General features: G+C 39.2%; 1 protein-coding gene across 4 annotated transcripts in view; it reads right to left on the reverse strand.

Moving 5' to 3' along the window:
• VCL (vinculin) overlaps positions 1-18,370 on the reverse strand; it is a 115,740-nt gene that overhangs the window by 30,448 nt on the left and 66,922 nt on the right. For 2 of the 4 annotated variants that reach the window (XM_030571341.1, XM_030571343.1), the window contains exons 7-13: positions 12,116-12,206; positions 10,302-10,449; positions 7,372-7,525; positions 6,280-6,455; positions 4,463-4,653; positions 993-1,192; positions 219-347 (exon numbers count right to left, since the gene is read on the reverse strand). In XM_030571341.1, the coding sequence (XP_030427201.1) occupies positions 219-347; positions 993-1,192; positions 4,463-4,653; positions 6,280-6,455; positions 7,372-7,525; positions 10,302-10,449; positions 12,116-12,206 (1,089 nt within the window). Of the gene's footprint in view, positions 1-218; positions 348-992; positions 1,193-4,462; positions 4,654-6,279; positions 6,456-7,371; positions 7,526-10,301; positions 10,450-12,115; positions 12,210-18,370 lie in introns of all 4 variants that reach the window. The other 2 variants (XM_030571340.1, XM_030571342.1) reach the window with 1 other exon arrangement.

Here is an 18,370-nt window from a genome sequence, read left to right on the forward strand (position 1 = left end):
CTTGGTAAAATCCTAGGATTTACTGCATGTTTAAGGATTAATTTTCCAGTGAATCATGACACAGCCTTCAACTCCCAGTAGTTCAGACTACTGCTCTTCCATTCTTTATTAGCAATTATGGATCAGAAGAGTAAGGGCAAAACCTTGTTTTGTAAAACTGTGTAGTTAGTATTAGAAGCTGAATGTAAGAAAATATTGGTTGTTCCTACCACACTTACCTCATCCCTATTGGGCGCATCAGGAGGTGCAGTGGCTGCCACTGCCAATAGTTTAATTGGGGTTGTAGTGTCACTAAAAATATCAGAAACCTCCTGGGTCATAGCTTCTTGCATCCTTGTTTTCAGATCCTGAAAAACATGGCATGAAAATTATAAGATTTTGTAGGACCATCAAATCACAGAAACAGCATTCTTGCAAAAACAAAGTTCATGGGACCACACAAAATGGCAACCAATAGAAATATCCTCTACCAAGTATTTTTAAATACTGCTTCTTAAAGCCATCTGTAATGTTAATCCTTTGGCTACTAGTGATTACAGACCAAATTACCATTGAAGGAATGAATAGTATAGTATGAGACCTTAGATAGCCTCACATAAATAGCTGCTGATGTGGTATCTTTGGTAAGTGAAAAACTTTAAATACTTGGCCAATTTTCTGAGCAACCCCTTCCATGTACAAAACACATCCTGCTACTCATCAGGAATCGCAGATAGAATAGACTCTTTAAATTAATCTGTCTATCCCACAGCACATCAAGATTTGGTCCCTAAAGTATGAAATCAAGTGCTTTAAGTCTCACTTGAAGCATGGAGCTCTCTATACTTCCAGTGAAAGCTGCTTCCACAGTCACGTATTCAGTGTAAGTTTTCCTATGCTACTTCATACTGAATTTAATATTTATTTAACCACCCCACCAGCATGAGCAGAGGCTTCCATAGCACTTAAACTGCTATAAAATGGTGATGGTTCTACCTATAGTGAAGTTTTACCTTCAAAGAATCCTGGAGCTGAGTGGCAATCGCCCTAGCCTGAGGAGACTCTCCTTCTCCTCTTGCTGCCAGATCAGCTAGCTGGGCAGCCAGCTGTTCTACACGATCACATTTGGCAAGGAGATCTTGACGATAAGGTCCTATCATGACATTGGCTAAACGACGACCTTCAGCCACCAGTCCCCGGATTGCAGCCTGGCCTACAATAAAATGAAGTACTTCAATAATTCACAGACCCCAGAGGTAGAGGGAGAAACTCAGTTATACTGTCACGTGAGTAGCAATTAAGGACAAATTTTATTTTTTGGTTCAACAATTAACCTTCTGGTTATTCAGCTGTATTTGAAGAAAGAGATTTGCATTCAGCAGCAATGGAGAGTTAAAGTGTCTTCAAACTCTCCTTTTATGCAATAATCTGATGCTTGGCCTGAGCCTCACCATCCTTAGCTAGGGTAGGTTGGCAAGAACAGAATATTAGTTAATTGTGTTCCCACTGATCTAATCACCATGAACTTGATACCACTTTAACAATACTCACCAATTCTGATTACTGTAAATTGGCCTCCATCCCTCAAAAATTATTTTAGGAAAAAAAAGTTTAGGTGCAGTAACTCAGTGTTTCTCAAACTGGGCTCACAGCTTGTGTAGGGAAAGCCCCTGGCAGGCCGGGCTGGTTTGTCTACCTGCCCCGTCTGCAGATCTGGCTGATCGCAGTTCCCACTGGCCGCAGATCACCACTGCAGGCCAATGGGAGCTGCTGGAAGTGGCACAGGCCGAGGGACTTACTGACCGTGCTGCAAAGGCAACAAGGAGGAAGAGACAAAGGGATAGAAAACAGAGTAGTGATGTGCATTATATCCTCTTTTCTTCAGACATCATAGATAGGAGAGATTTATCAGCTGTGATGTGAGACTTAAGTTTCCACGGGTTGGGGCGGAGGTGGAGGGGGGGGGATAACAACCATTTTGTTTTGCAAATTATCGCCACATTTAGTCTTGACAATCTCTTGTGTTCATTTGTTTAGAGATTGGTGCTCTTTGTTTTTCTAATACCACAGCAAAGTTCTTTTAAATAGGAGTAATTACATGCAAGTCTTAAAGATACATGGAGTATGGCTATCTTCACTTAAGTCTAACACATACAAATTTGGCTGACTGACTGTGCAACAGAGAAGTTTAGAGCTCAGGAAATAAATTTACAGATTTGGTCATGGAGAGATGAGAACAATTTTGTCACAGTCCCAGAATATACGAGATGCAACGCAGAGTACTGACAGCAATGTTTTGTGACATCTCTTAGTTTAGCCAAGTAGAGTCTTGTTAGAATCCAGTAATATCTATTCAGGTTGTTGTTTTGGAGTAAGCAAAGAGAAGGTGATGAAGACATTCGCTTGACATTTCACCCTATCCTGCCCAATTTTTAATCTGGCAGTGAGAATTAAAGATTTCAATCCATTTATCGCTCAGTAGAAGCAGATTACAATAAAGCTGTTTACAAAGCAAACAGAGGAGATGCCAGCAAAATGACCTATACCATTATAGAACAACATATGTTTTATGGTTCAGAATTTAAATCAATCCATACTATAGTGTCAAGTTTTACACTGGGAGAAGTGTAAACATGCAAAAAATTATTTGAGACACGGTCAACTCCCTATTCAGAGAACAGCACAGAAATATTTTCATAAGGCTAAATTTACCAGGCCAAATTCTTTGAATAGTACCGTACAGATCTAACAGAGCACTGTGTTCTCAATGAATCCTTCGTAGAGAAATCTTACCAACGGCCATAACAAATGCAACAGATTTAAAATAAAAGTCAAAACCAACACACATTAATGCAACATTATGACAAATTTTTAAACACTTAAATGCAGATGTTAGGGCTCCCACAACTACTTATTCTGTCTCTTCACACATTTTTGGTATTATATATTATTGTATCTATTGACTAAAGCCTTACTTCCAGTGCAGGAGAGTTCCAATTCCTATGGAAATTGGATAATTTGCATATAAAATCTCAAACGTAACTATGCAATTATATATTTTTTTCACCTACATTTTTGCTTATTGTTTCTTTTAAAGGGGAAAGAGTGATCATATCTGTTTACATTTCATGCTTCCAGGAGCTGAATGCTGATGTAGGATGCAGTGGATTCTGGGGCAGTTTGAAATTGGAGATGCTTCCATCAACCAGACCTCCTGGGACACTTTTTCACAGTTTCCAGAAGGCCTGGGAGTCTCATCACACTTTGGTGTATAGTTCCTGCATCAGGAAATGGCTAAAATTGCATGGTATAGTTCCATGTTGTCAACTTCCAGAGAAAATGTGCAAAGTTCAAAAATAAAAAGGTCTCTTTAACTGCTAGCCCTGTAATCCCTACCTATGATCTAAAAATCAGGTTGTTCATGCACCAACAGAAGTAATCCTGACTGCACCGAAATATGGGGGCAGGCACTGAAGGTCTACAGCTGCACTACACCTGGGTCAGGTTAGGATTCCTGGTGGTCTTCACAGCTCTGCTGCCTGCACCTCACTACTATGATGAATGAGATCATAAAACAAAGATTTCAAAGAAGCCTTTACTGAAACTATTTTTTGGATAAAAGCCATCCTGCAAGCTAGAAAGCTGGTCAGAAAACAAAAACACCACAAATGTGGTGGGCGTGGATGAATCATTTGTCTTCGTAGAAAGGTTTAATTAGTTTTCCCACCACTTCCAATTATTAACAAAAAAGTAACTCCTGAATCATTACTATATGCCTGCAAGTGACATACCATGACTATCTGATCACTTTTTCCATTGTTTGCTGGCAACAAAATAATACTGCTGTTCCATAAGATTGTGTAGAAACTGTACCAGGTGAAGCCATATCTTTAAGAAAAACCTTACAGAATGAAACATCTACTTTCTATTTACATGGGAGTTAATTTCCTAATTTGCCAGCCAATATACAAATGTGTATTTTAGGTATTGTACTTCAATTACAAACAATACAAAGCAGTGTAAAAATATAGCACTATGTTTTGTTCCTACTTACAGGTATGGATATTAGAAAGTAAATCCAAGGCATGAATGGTACCACTTGTTGACTCATCAAGTTTTTTGTAAGCACAATGATTTTATACCAATTTTTATTTAGAATAGCGAACGCTTGTTAAATCCAATTGATCTGACCATCACCTTAGAAAGTTTTCTTAGCCTTTATGCCCTATCTACATTGCAAGCTCTCCCATCTTTGATATGATGCTCATTTTCCTCTGTATAGGTTCAAGTGGAGCATCCATCACCACACTTCACCATTCACCAGCAGAAGCAGCACAGAATGCTGCAATGAGCCACATGCTATGAACTACACACGTCTACATAAATCAAATGTCTCAAATATGCTAAACAAAAATCTCAGGAGACGCAGTTTTATTGTTCCGATTTATTATGAAGCCAAACAGTGATTCAGCAAACAGCTCACCTACTCCACGGTCATCAACTGTTGGACTGTCAATCCACCTTTGAGCTTGCTCAATCTTGCCCTCCAAATGAACAGCTGCCTTAACTGGCCTGGTGTTTGCTACGGCCCTGTTTGTTTTAGACTGTAAATTCTGCAGTGATGTAGCTACTTGCTTAGCCAGTACCCGGGCCTCTGGAGAGTCTCCTTTCCCACTGAAAATCCAAGAAAGATAGTTGCAGTCACACACTCAACTGAAATCAAGACATTATATATTTTTGAAAACAGATTTAACTATCAAGTATCAGAGAGGGGTAGCTGTGTTAGTCTGTATCCACAAAAACAATGAGTAGCCATACAGAACGCAACGCCATCCACAGCCTCAGAAATAACTCTGACATTATAATCGAATGGGGCTTCTAAAAGAAACCACAGAGCTACAGTTCATTTGCAAACTTAACACCATTAATTTTGGCTTGGACTGGGAGTGGCTAGCTCACTACAAAAGCAATTTTCCCTCTCTTAGTATTGACCCCTTCCTCATCAATTATTGGGAGTGGACCACATCTACCCTGATTGAATTGGCCTTGTAATCACTGGTTCTCCACTTGTAAGGTAACTCCTTCCTTAGAGGGTTTTAAGGTCAGGCTTGACAAAGCCCTGGCTGGGATGATATAGTTGGGGATTGGTCCTGCTCTGAGCAGGGGGTTGGACTAGATGACCTCCTGAGGTCCCTTCTAACCCTGATATTCTGTGATTCTATGATTGCCTTCTCTTCATGTGCCAGTATATTTATGCTTGTATCTGTAATTTTCACTCCATGCATCTGAAGAAGTGTTTTTTTACCCACAAATGCTTATGCCCAAATAAACATGTTAGTCTTTAAGATGCCACCGGACTCCTCATTGTTTTTGGAGATTTAACTGCGATACTCTCGTGACTCAATTCACGATAACGATGTTCATTACATACAAAAACAGAAATTAAGAATAATGACCAACTTTATTTATGGGGTTAGAAAGACATCAATGTAAGGACTGTAGAGTTGCAAAATCTGAAGAAAACCCTATGTTAAAAGCACTAACTACAAATGGAAAAAATGAGATTTAGTATTAAAGGCCACTGTTGACACCACATAAGCGTAACCTTCCTATTCCACCATGCACTTTCTTTTCTGATTTGATACTGAAACACTTTCTTTAGCTAAGCATTGAACTTAAGCTGACAGATCCTTGTGGGGCCATTTTAATGCTACGCTTTTCTAAGATTTATCTGTATTAGAACATAGGTATAATGATTAATGATCCAAGTACTTGAAAGATCATCTGACAGTTTAGTAACTTTCTTAAAGAACCAGAGTTATCATTTGGGATGGCAATTGTATATGTAAATGCATATGTGCACCTTAGTTAGTATTACAGACTGTGGCAAAATTCTGTGTTATTCTGCAGCTCCTTTCTACTACTTCAGTGGTGCAAAGAGGACAGTTTCTGGCTTCACTTTGCCTGTTGAGAATTTTTATGGCAGAGGAGATAAATATCTTCTTATAGGAGGACCTCAAGCCATCTAATGTTCTGCAGTAGAGATATGGTACAGGAAGGAATCCTTTGCTACAAGCTACTAGTCAATCTGAAGTGTAAGACTATGATATTCTCTGTCCCATGAAAATGTTTTGCTCCATGCAGGAGGAAAACCCACAGTATGAGAACAGCTAATTATACTTTCAGGATGCAAATTTCTCTGTGTAACTAGTTTGAATTTCCTGATCCATCGAATTCATGCACTCAAACTACAACTGCAAGATGCTCAAATACCACAATCTGTGCAGTATAGATACATACTGTCTTCGTAGATCTGACAGTTTAGCTGTCAGAGCAGAGATTTCTCCCAGGGAACGCAGAATATCATCTCTATCTTTGGGGTCCTCACAGAGTTCTGCAATTTTCCTGGCTTCGGCCATAATTCCCCGAATTTGTTCTTCCCCTTCACTTCCCCCATTAGGGTCTGCGAGCCAGTTCTTCATATAAAGAAATAGGTACAAATAAAGATTAAATCATCTACTTCTATAAAATCTTTTGAACAAGGGCATTTCACAAGAGATTCTTATATTGATATTCCAATGGCAACCAGGTATTTTGTTATATGAGGCAAGCATACAAAAAGTTATGTACATCTTAGCTTCCACTGTCAAGTCCCACTCACATACACAGTTTTCACAAGTGCACTTTAACTAGATTCGGTTTAAGTATTCACAACTGTTTTATACCTATGTTTCTCACAAGATAAGATTTTTTTTTTTATTTTGACAATGTAGAGTTCTTTTTAGGAATCATTCTAAAAATGTACAATAGAATGTTGGATAATAGTTCTTTTTTAGCACTGAATTAATGGAGTGCATGACCTAACAATTGAAGATTAAGTTTTGCTGTTAAGAAGATACTGTAGTACATATTCTTCTTCCATTATAAAGCTGAATAAACTACTCTCTTGATCAACAATGTACTGTTTTACAATTTGCATAAACACACAGCAGCTCTCAAACTGCATTTGTTTTTCCCACAGAGAGCCAAAAGGAGTTTAAAATTGCAAAACTTTCAAAGTATTGGCTCCATAATTCTTTAACAAAAATGTTATGGCTAAAATTAGACTGTGCCTCCCCCTTTATTTTCAGAAATGTATCAGCTTACATCTGTGTTAAAAGAATTTCCATCTTGAGAGAGAGAGAGATTGTGAGAAACTGTATCAGAACTTCTGTGAGCTCCCACTAGATAGTGAAATCAGAAAGAAGAGACTTACGTACGTTCAAGAAAGCATCCCCAATATATAGCTCATGTAAAGTAATCACTGTGTTTGGGGATGCCTGCAATAGTTCAGCACAGTAACTTAAAGGCACAGTTTGAGAGACTTTGGGAATTCATAAAATTACTATGTACCTGAGCAGCATCAATTTTTTTAGCAATCGCCTGTTTAGAGTTAGTCATGGCCTCCAGTTTGTGGGCTGCATTTTCCACTTTTGCTGTAAGTAAATCCAGACCTTGAGACACCTGCTGTGCTTTCTGCATGGCCATTGGTGTAGCACCTTGTCCTCTACTCAAAAAACACAAAGATCATCATAGGAATATCATTTAAAAAGTATTTTTTTAAATTACAAAAGGCACTACCTGTTATTTTTAAACTTTTCATCAATTCTTATCACAGCCATGATATTGCAAAGGTGTTCAGGAGACATGTTTAAAAAATACGCTGGGGCGCAGGAACAAGAAGGCAACAGCTCATCTGAACACTGGCTAGGACAGGTGCCTCTTAAAAAGGAAACACAAATGGTGCCTTTCTCTTACTAGAGTTTTACATGCAGCATCAGCACAAGAACTGAATTTTTTGAAGGCTCCCTAGTATGACAACGAGAAGAGGAAAGGGCATTATGGAAGCCGAGTGCAATTGAATTATCCATGGCAGAGCTCGGTGTCTACTTCCTCTGTTCATTCCTCAGAGGCTTCCCAACACTCCTAGGACAGTTTAAACAATGGCACTTAGGGGGAAGGACAAGGAGGACTGTTTTAAATGAGTTATGTACTGCAATTCAAAGGGACACTCTTCTTTGGTTCCCATATTTACACCAGGTCAAAATACTGAAAAATACACACAGGCTCTTGGTAGGACATCTTACTAAATTGGAACCCGAGGGAAGGTTATTGAAATACATGTAGGAGATCAGCAAGGTGCTGCAGGAGAAGAATTGAAACCACTACAGGTGGCTGTTCAAACATTTAGAAATAAAGTACAACTGAAGAGGAACATTCTTTAAAGTAAAAGCCCAAGAATCTTACAGGTTTTTAGATGTGGCTGTAGAAATCTCAGGTTCTAAGTGTGTGAAGTACTTGGGTTAATAAAGAGATTTTTCCTCTTATAAAAGAATACTTTGTTAGTTTAAGAGAGCATGCATGGATGATGGGGGGGAGGGGGAGAACACCAAACAAGGAGGTTGTGGATAATTATGTAACAGGAAGTATAAAGGTCCCCTCTTCTGAGTCAGGCCAGATCTCTAGATATGCCTCTTCAACCCTAACCTCTGAGAAATTAAGTATAAGGACTTTTAACTATTTAGCCAGCACAGAAATTAACTGGTGGGGGGTGGGGGGTAATGGGGAGAGAGAGGTTTGTCATTGTCCTGGACGTCTCAAGCCAATACAAGACTGGCATCAACTGTTGCTTTGTGAAAGCAAGAAAACGCAACCTTGAGACTGAATTTGTCCTTGATGCTCTGCAAAAAAACAAACAGGTAAAATTTCAAGGCAAATCCTGCATTATTTCTTTATGAATCTGCTAGAAGCTTTCAGACTGAAGTTTTAACTTTTTTCTTCCATTGCTCCCATGAAGGCTGAAATGGATCGACACCTTGAAACTGGTTTTGAGGACAATGCAACTAATACATTTAGAGACTGCTTCAGGTTTAAGAATTGTACAAATGGAATCATTAAGCAACTAAGTTAATATTCTGAACGTTGGAACAGATTTGTGCCTTTTGATGTACAAGGACTGTGAACTGATAACGACTGTTAATGTACATAGGTGCTTATTTAGCTAAATACGAAAGAAGTATTCCAAGCATGAGCGTATACCACCAAAATGTTTTACGGTTTAGCATACAGTGGATTTAATAGCCTTTTAAAAAAAAAAAAAAAGAGAGCGAGCTCAAAATAAGTAACTTGTAAGTAATTTCTGGCTTTGTTCACGTCTCACCCATATTTCACTAGGAGGCTTATGCCAGAAGAGGCCATTTGGTTTACGCAAGTTTGAAAAACATGCTATTTATGAAGTTTTGTTTTACATGCCCTCCTCTTACCAATTTCTGTTGCCACTCCTGGCAATATGCAAGATTCATTAATATTTCAAAAGAAAATAATTGTGCCAGGAAGCCACTGCATAACTACCTAATGGATCACTGGAACCGTTTATTTTGTTGAGGTTAGATCAATGTTAGGAAACTGACAGTCTTCAACTGCATATCAATTTTGTGTTCTCAGCCACCAAAATTCAATTATAAAATTCATATTACAAGGTATTTTGAAACCCTCCTGCCTTTCCACTTTCACTAAGGAACAAAAGATCCCCTGAGCTTTTGAGTATAATAAGTTCTTAGTGCTTTGGCAGTGCCTTTCCTGTTCAAAGTGCTCTACAAAACATGACCTAGTTGATCCCATTAGGCTACCATATATTGAACTGTGTCTGCTACAAAATTGCTCTTCCAGCCCAGAACCAGAATTTCATCATGGGACACTGGGCATGATTCTCCTCTCAAAATACTGTATAAGTCTGGAGTAACTCTTGCAGTCAATGAAGTTACACAGATGGAAGACTGGTGTAAGCAAAAGGATCAGGCTCATCAAGGTCAAATGCAAAATTGAAACAAAAAGAACGGTAGGTGAAGACAAACTTCTACATTATTTATCAGGGTGATGAGCAACTGCTATCTTCTGGTACATCACCTCTGGCAACCCAAAAGACTAGGGTACTCTGAATCACATGAAATGTATTGATTTATACAAGGCACCTCAGCTTGTAGAATGATTTATACTGAGCTGAAGACCCCATTTCTGCTTGTTGATTTTTCAGGCAAATGTTTGCAATTGAGTGAAGTCTGAATGATCTAACTGAACTATTTTGTTTGCTTTGTCCCAAGAACACTTGTAAATATGAATTCACATATATGTTTTATCCTTCTGGAAGAGACGGCAAGACAAAACAAATAAGGTAATGTATACGCTTTTACAATGTAACCTGTTGTACCACACAGTGATGAACATCACAGCCTAAACAGCTATATGCTTCAGAGACTCCCTTTTATTAATAATAGAAGGTTTACCTAGCTCGGAGATCAGCCACTTGATCAGTCATCTGGCCTAGCATTTTACAGGTTCCCAGAATCTCTCTGCGTTCTTTGCCTGCACACAGTTCTCCCACTTTTCCGGCTTCATCAAGGATCTGCCGTATAGCTTGCTCACCAGCATCCCCTAATATGCAGAGACAGTCAATAAGTACACTGAAAGACACTCATTACTTATTAAGAGGAAACTGCTAATTCCACCAAGACCTGCTGCACTAATCATACTGCTTTCACTGAGTAAAGTACATTAATTTAAATGGTTGGAAAGGCATCCAGAGTGCAAGAAATCCAATACCTTGTACACAGACAAATGTTCCTGCAACAGTATAGTGTTGTTTTAATAGCATATCCTGTCCCATGAATTAGGCATGAAATGAATCCCTAAAAATGGTTTCATTTCTACTGATGAAGTTTCTATATAAAAGTTTAGGAATGTAAAAACATTTTAAAAACATGATTTTGGATTGTGGGGTGGGAGGCAAGGGAAAGAGGGACTAACTTTCAAATTATTAGCTGTAGCCTACAGCAAAGCTTTCTTGGTGTTCAACAAAGAGCATGGTAGTTCTTAATTCTCTTTTTATTTTTAAAAAACCACCCAGGTGTTGTAGGCACCTCCAGCACTCACAGAACAACGTTCATGTGCCAAAGAGCTTACAATTTAGGAATGACCAATGAAAGGGGCAAAAAAACAGTAGGGACAGCAGATTTGGGATTACTTAAGTTACTTCAATTAATTTAGTGTGCTACATGATGGACTCATTTTTTTTCATCTAGAAACTAATAAATTGTCTCACTTCTTAAAACTGGATTATGACTTTTCTATAATGCTATACACACCTAGTTAATACAATAATTAAAATCCAAGTGTAAGATGCAAAAATTATTTTAAAAGGAAAGTTACAATCCAGTTTTAACTGGATTGTATTAGTAACACATTCATTAAATTGCTATTTTGTAGGATGCATTTCAATTACTTTTAGCCACAGGAAACCGAAGTTGCCACGGTTGACTATGCAGAGGGAGGGAGAGAGAGAGAGAGACTGAGAGGGAGGTTTAAAACAGTGACACCATACACAGCAAAAAATAAACACTTCCAGTACTGATACTCAGGTGTACATTGACCTCTACCTTAAAAAAATATATATTGTTTAGATCTTTGATGCACAAATGAAAAACAAAAACTGGCAACTGGTTATGTTTAGCCACAGGAAAGTCTTACAGGAATTTTTTTTTTTGAAGTGTCAGATAGTAGTTTTATATGTTAATAACATATTTCTGAGAAGACCAATGGGGGGGAGACGGGTATAGGTGTAAATATAAATAAATAAATAAATAAATAAATAGTGGAAATATAGCCTGATCAATACTATATAGAACTAAGAGTATCAAGCACGGAAGTGAGGAAGGGATTTTTTTATTCTCTGGGCTGCTGAGCCACATTTTCCCATATCAATTGTAGCATATTACACTTTTTTACTTGCAAAGGAAGATAAATACACTATTAAATATTGAACACATTTTCTAACAAAATGGAAAAGAGAAGATTAGTTTACACATGGTTTGAACTATATCATTTGAACAACGGGGGGGGGGGGGGGAGGAGAAGCTTTCCAAAGCACTTTGCATATACATTATGTTCTTAACATTAATATTTGAAGGAAGGAACGTCTAAATATTTCTTTTCAGAATACTTCACCTGTGATTTAGTAATATACCAGAATTTTCTCTAAAAGAAACACAAATCATTTAGACAGTAAGGCTCTGAACACTGCATGGTGGAGTATGATTATTACCTGGTGATGCATTGGGATCCCTTAGCCAGCCCTTCGCCTGGTTCATCTTGGAATCTATTAAGGCCAAAGCTCTCTTCATAGCTTCAGTGTCCTTTACAAAATAGAAAGCTTCATAATCATTCTCTTTGCCAAAGCACAGATAGTAAACACAATCAAAGCTGACAGAAAATTAACCTTAAAAACAAGTCGATTCTCCTATTAAAACAGCTCAAAAAAGTATTGGACAGAAGCAGGTCACAGTCTTTTCTTGAGAATTAAAACCAATAGATATGTTTTCATTTCACGCAAAATGCAAAGAACTCTTACATGCAAGTTTTTAGTTACTTTTTCTGTTCAGTTATTTTCCCAGTGCTACAATTCCTGCAGAAAAAAAGCTGCAACAATTTTCAGACATAGTATCTTGGAAATCAGGATTTTTAAGAGTATACCAAGACTCTGTAGCAACTACAGTAAATTTAGCAATAAGATTATGGTTTACAGGTGTTTTCAGAAATGACTTGATACTACTGGAAATGATGTCTTATAGTTAAGAGGTCAATGACAATTTTAATGCCCCTTTCTGCCTAATCTGTTGAACAGCTACATGTTTGGAATTCATCTGCCCTTCAAAGTCAGACACTAGCTTAATGTCACTTTCAATGGAAGAAGATACAGATTTACTGTCAACTATTAGGATTCAGAGAATAATCAGAACTTTTAAATCTATAGAGACTAAGGCACACATACACTTTAGGTCCTTTCTAGTAAGTAAAACCTTTATCTACTCTACTCCTGGCAATGAGAGTTTCTTCCTGAGAAGCGCTATTCTAACAATAATAAATGTATTGGCTCACTAACACTCCTTCACCTAGAAAAGCCGAAAACATGGGGTCCTTTCTCTGTGTGTACTTGCCAGTGTTGATCTGTTAACTCTCCACTAGAAGGCACTGTGAGTTTTCTATCCAACACAGTAGGAGGGAACAAGAACAATCAACTGCAAGAAGTCTGGGCAGTGCCAAAATAATCGCTCTTCAATAAGCATGTGATAAAAGTAACTTACATTTGTTTATTCTAAATGGTGTTAATGAACTGCTCCTGCCACAGAGGCATGTCTTTATGACAGCATCTTTATGCAGAGTTCTGGTACTTAACACAGTAAGTCAGCAGAACCCAGCCCTCCTTCTCCCTCCCCTACCCCCACCATTACACAACCCCAATGCACCCATGTCAGATCTCTTATTTAGACTGCAAGATACTTGGGACAGGATTCAGTGTCTTGAATACTTGCCTGTGTCTTGCACAAAGAGGGGTACACTGGCGGCAATAAAGAGGTTGAAACCCTTCTTTGAAGTGGATCAGTGTATCCCAGAGGTGAAAGTAAGCCGGTACGCACCAGTATGCCATACTGGACCGGCTTTCCCAGGTGGCAATTTAAAGCGCCGGGGGCTCCCAGCAGCGGCTGGAGCCCCAGGCCCTTTAAATCGCCACCTGAGCCCTGCTGCCAGAGCCCCCGGGTAGTGGAAGTGGCCGGGACCCCCGGGACTCCAGCAGTGATTTAAAGGGTCCAGGTGCCACTGCTGTAGCGGTGCCCTGAGCCCTTTAAATCACCATCAGAGCCCCGCCGCCACTACCTCAGGGTTCTGGCAGCAGGGCTCAGGCAGTGATTTAAAGGGCCCGGGGCACCAGCTGCTGCTACCACCCCGGCCCCTTTAAATTGCCACCACAGCCCCGCTTCCAGAACCGGCGGCGATTTAAAAGTCCCAGGGCAGTAGTGGCAGCAGGAGCCCCGTGCCCTTTAAACTGCTGCCTGAGCCCTGCTGCAGCAGCTGCAGCCAGACCCCTGGGGCTCTGTCAGCAATTTAAAGGGCTCTGCTGCAGTAGTGGCGACTGGAGCCCTGGGCCCTTTAAATGGCCCCCGAGCCCCGGGACTCCCAGCTGCCTCTGCAGCTGGTAGCTCTGGCAGTGATTTAAAGGGCCCCAGGCTCCCAGCCACCACTACAGCAGGAGCCTGGGGCCCTTTAAATCTTGATTTAAAGGGCTTCAGGCCCTAAAGGCCCTGCCTCTTCCAGTTGAGGCCATGCCTCTTCCGGTTGAGGCCCTGTCCCCTGCTCAGGACACTGACATACCAGTAAGTCCTTTAAAAGCAGCAAAGAATCCTGTGGCACCTTATAGACTAACAGACGTTTTGGAGCATGAGCTTTCGTGGGTGAATACCCACTTCCTCAGATGCATGACAATGCAGACACATGCATCTGAGGAAGTGGGTATTCACCCACGAAAGCTCATGCTCCAAAACGTCTGTTAGTCTATAAGGTGCCACAGGATTCTTTGCTGCTTTTACAGATCCAGACTAACACGGCTACCCCTCTGATACTTAAGTCCTTTAAGTTACTTTCACCCCTGGTGTATCCATGTCTTTGTAATCCCAAAAGTAGATTGCAGGTGTATGTTATGGTTAGGGCTAAACACAGAAACTTCACTTGGTGCAGTACACAGCTACTCTTTTCTTAGGGTGAGCTGTTTTCAACAGACTATACCCTGCTCCATGACCTGCACCAGCTACCTATTCACCTCTGGGCATAGTTCAAAGGACTGGTTTCAATCTATGCTGTCCTATATTGTGTGGGACCCAGCTCCTTAAAGGTCACCTCATGCCATATTGCAACTTCTAGGTGGCTCTTGGAGTCAGGGGCTGGGTTTGAGTTCTCCAGGTCCAGTGGCAGAACATGCTCATTGGAAGGCCTAGGTCTCAGAACCTATCTTCTCTACAGTCTGTCAGAACTAGAGATTGATGAGCTTCAGGGTCAAGTGAAAGACCTGTACTTAGAGTGGCTTTTAAATTACTTCAAACCATTATAGGGCAGAATATACTGGTTTTTATTAACTTTAGAACTCTATAATTTGTGAATTCTGTATTTAATATAAGGCAAGTGTTAAGAAAATAAGCACCATGCATAAAGCTATTAAACATTCAACTAAGCTGATAAACTGATGATGGCTGCAGCTTTCAGTTATTGCATATGCAGATTAAAGGAGTTTTAGCTCTGAATGGATAGTGGACAGCAAGACAGCCACTCCATAAATAATCCAAAAACAAAAGCATTTACTGAAGCTTTAAAAAGGTATACATATTAGTCACTAATCTCTATATCAGTGGTTCCCAAACTTTAACAACCTGTGAACCCCTTTCACTAAAATGACAAGTCTCGTGAACCCCCTCCTAAAAATGAATATTTCCAGGGATTTTCTCCTTTACCCGAATATAAATTATAAAAAGCAGTGATCTTGGAAATATAAAATTTGTTTTTATGACATGCTTATTACACACTATTTATTATTAATTATTATTAATAATTACAGTATTTTTATTACATTATGAAAATGGCAACACTCTTCCAAGATCTCTTTCCTATCTTGTATCACTTTGAATAAGCCTGTTATAAGACAAGACTCCTATGTTTCATCAAGGAGTATCAGAGTGAAACTGCATGAAGGTATTTAAGAAGCCAACTCAAAGAGTTCCTTCTACACAAGCATTCAGGTCTTGAGCAGTCCAGGCAAACAATGCATGTTACAACAAAGTTTAAACTTTTTCTTCATAATAATTTTTAAAACAATACTAGCTGCCTATTTAATTTTAAAAACAGCAAAAAATATCCACTTCCCTTTCTATTTCTTATAAGGAGTCTTGAAGTTTAAATCTCCTCACTGTGATAGATATGCTTGCTTTGATCTGCTTAGCTCTTGGAAGTCCAGGGGCTCCAAGCTGCTGGTCCCATGCTGCCTGGGGTCCCTAGGGACAGCTCTGTCCGCCATTAGGGATTTTTTCCCCGAGAACCCCCTGTAACATTTCACAAACCCGTTTGGGAACCACTGCTCTATATTAATACTTTGAACCTGTAGAGACTTGATGGGCTCACTCAGTGCTTAAAGTTAAGCTTGTGCATAAATCTTTGCAGAATCAGGGCTTTACCATGGAGAAAGGGGGTTATAAATTAAAGGATTTAAAGTTGTGTTTGTCCACCATACCCATATCTCTGAGGCATTCGGTATAACTCTGAACTTTAATACATAGTATAAATCCAAAGCTTGAAAGAGGTTTCAAGAGGACAGACTGAAAAAAAAAAAACCTCATCGATTTTTTCCCATTTAAGTCTACTTAAAATTTTTAGAAACGCATTATCTTCCTCCTCGGTAATGTGCGCTGATGATGCCCAAGAATTGTATTTAATCATGCTAATTTCAGTCCTCTTCATTGATTTGTGTATTTAAAATGATACTGAAGGTTTCCTGTATTTTACTGAGTCTCTTGTTTAGTCAACACAAGCCAACATGATTTTCTTTTCTTTTCTTTTTTTTTAAGCTTTTACACTTTTTATTTTGAAAACTCCCAGCACTACATACTCAACCTGGGATCTAAAAGAGCCAAGTTGTCTTCTGTCACCTTTCCCATCAGCACCAGGGCTCCATTCCTGATCATTCTGTTGTCTAAGTCTTGCCATCCTGTGTATCAAATACATCAATTCCTGGCGCTCCCCAAAAGCTACAGACATAATGCACAGATTGGAATAGCACCTTCCCTCCAACTTTTTTTCCCTTTTTTTTTTTTTTTTTTTTGGTAGTGGTAAGTCAAGGTCTGTTCTGCTTGGATATTTCAGACTGCTGCTGGGAAACTCATTTGCACAGCTGATAAATTGTCCCAACAAATTCAAGAGCATCTCTTCTGTAAAAGCATAGTTATCAAGCTTCCCATCAACCCCTGGACTGTCCAGATAGGCTACAACTGTGGAGCTATCAAAAACACGGTTGTATGGTACTAGAGTATCTGCTTTTGAACTGCAATGCATAAGATTGCGCTCAGCTTTTAGCCTGTTTAAACATTTTCATTCTACCCAGAAGGATTCATTTCTAGTTGACTCACTCCATCAGAACAGGCCCCTTAACTGGACACACTGATACTGTACTTGTTGTATGCTTCATCCCTTAAGCACTGACAGAGCCTTCCCCACTGTCAGACTTTAGGAGAGAGTTGGAGCACAGAAATCATTGAAACCTACAGTCCTGTTTATTGATAAAGGTTGGCAAGCAGGGACCTGGAACTAAAAATGTATCCAGGGAAACCAGTTTTAATACAAAAACATTAAGCAAGATATTTCAGTTTCTGGACTTCGATTTTCTTAGAGTTCTGAAACTGTTCCACAGATTTGTCTCCCTTCTGACTCAGCTAAATTTATGGTGTCTAAATTTTCCTCAGATAAAGAAGGTGGAGCAACAGAAACAAAACTGGTTTTTCACAGAGCTTAGATAAAACAGGCAAGCAATCAGCGTTACCACTGCCTGAGCGGGGAAGAGGCAATGGACACTTTACAACCCAATCCTCCAGCAAGGATACCTCCTAGATCTACTTTCCTCTTTTTTGCAGCTTCTGCCATCACTAGTAATTTTGTGAAGAGCCACAGAGCTAGTCCAGATTGGAAAAATGATATTGGCAATTCTCCTGCCTGAGAGGGAATCTCCAAAATCTGACACTATCCCTTGTTGCTAAATATTAACTATAATCTCTGAATCATTAAGTACTCCAAGTCTAGAGAAGTTGTGCAATATTTGCATTTCTTTACCAAAGAAGGCAATGTTGGGTAAAGTACAGCAAGTCCTGTTTTTTGGCATATCAACTAGCTTAGTCAAACAGGATTCAATCCTGGGAAGCATCCAACAAGACTGCTGGACACTTCCCAACAGCCCTCAACTCTCAAGAAATGCTCAGCTTCTTTCAGAATCCGTTCCTTACTCACTACAGGCTTGCTCGTCTTCAGCCTCAGTGGGAATTATATGAATTAAGCACTGCAGCAGCAGATTCTCTTTTCCTAGTTTTGTTACAGCCTGTAGACATTTGAACTGAAGGAGAAACTAAACATTTATATATTCAAATGTATTCCATTTGTAGTTTCATCCCCACTCACCTACTGGGATTTTTCATTTAACTGTTCATTGAAAAAAAAGCATGCACATGAAAAACTTGTTGCAACCAGACAATTCAACAATTAATTGCTTCAGAAAAATGTCAACATTCATTCAGCATTTAAATTCTAAACCAAACACTCAAATTATGTTTAATCAAAAACAAAAACAAAACAAAAAAATCTATATTTAAGCAAATTTATGGTTTGCCAGAAATACAAATATTGTCTAAATTTGAAATTAAGACCCAGTCTAAGAAACAGTGTTGGAATTATCTTAATGACGTTAATAATGGTGTGCACTTGATAGGAAAAACAG

The sequence above is a fragment of the Gopherus evgoodei genome, chromosome 7 (genome assembly GCF_007399415.2).
Source record: "Gopherus evgoodei ecotype Sinaloan lineage chromosome 7, rGopEvg1_v1.p, whole genome shotgun sequence".
Taxonomy (NCBI): domain Eukaryota; kingdom Metazoa; phylum Chordata; order Testudines; family Testudinidae; genus Gopherus; species Gopherus evgoodei.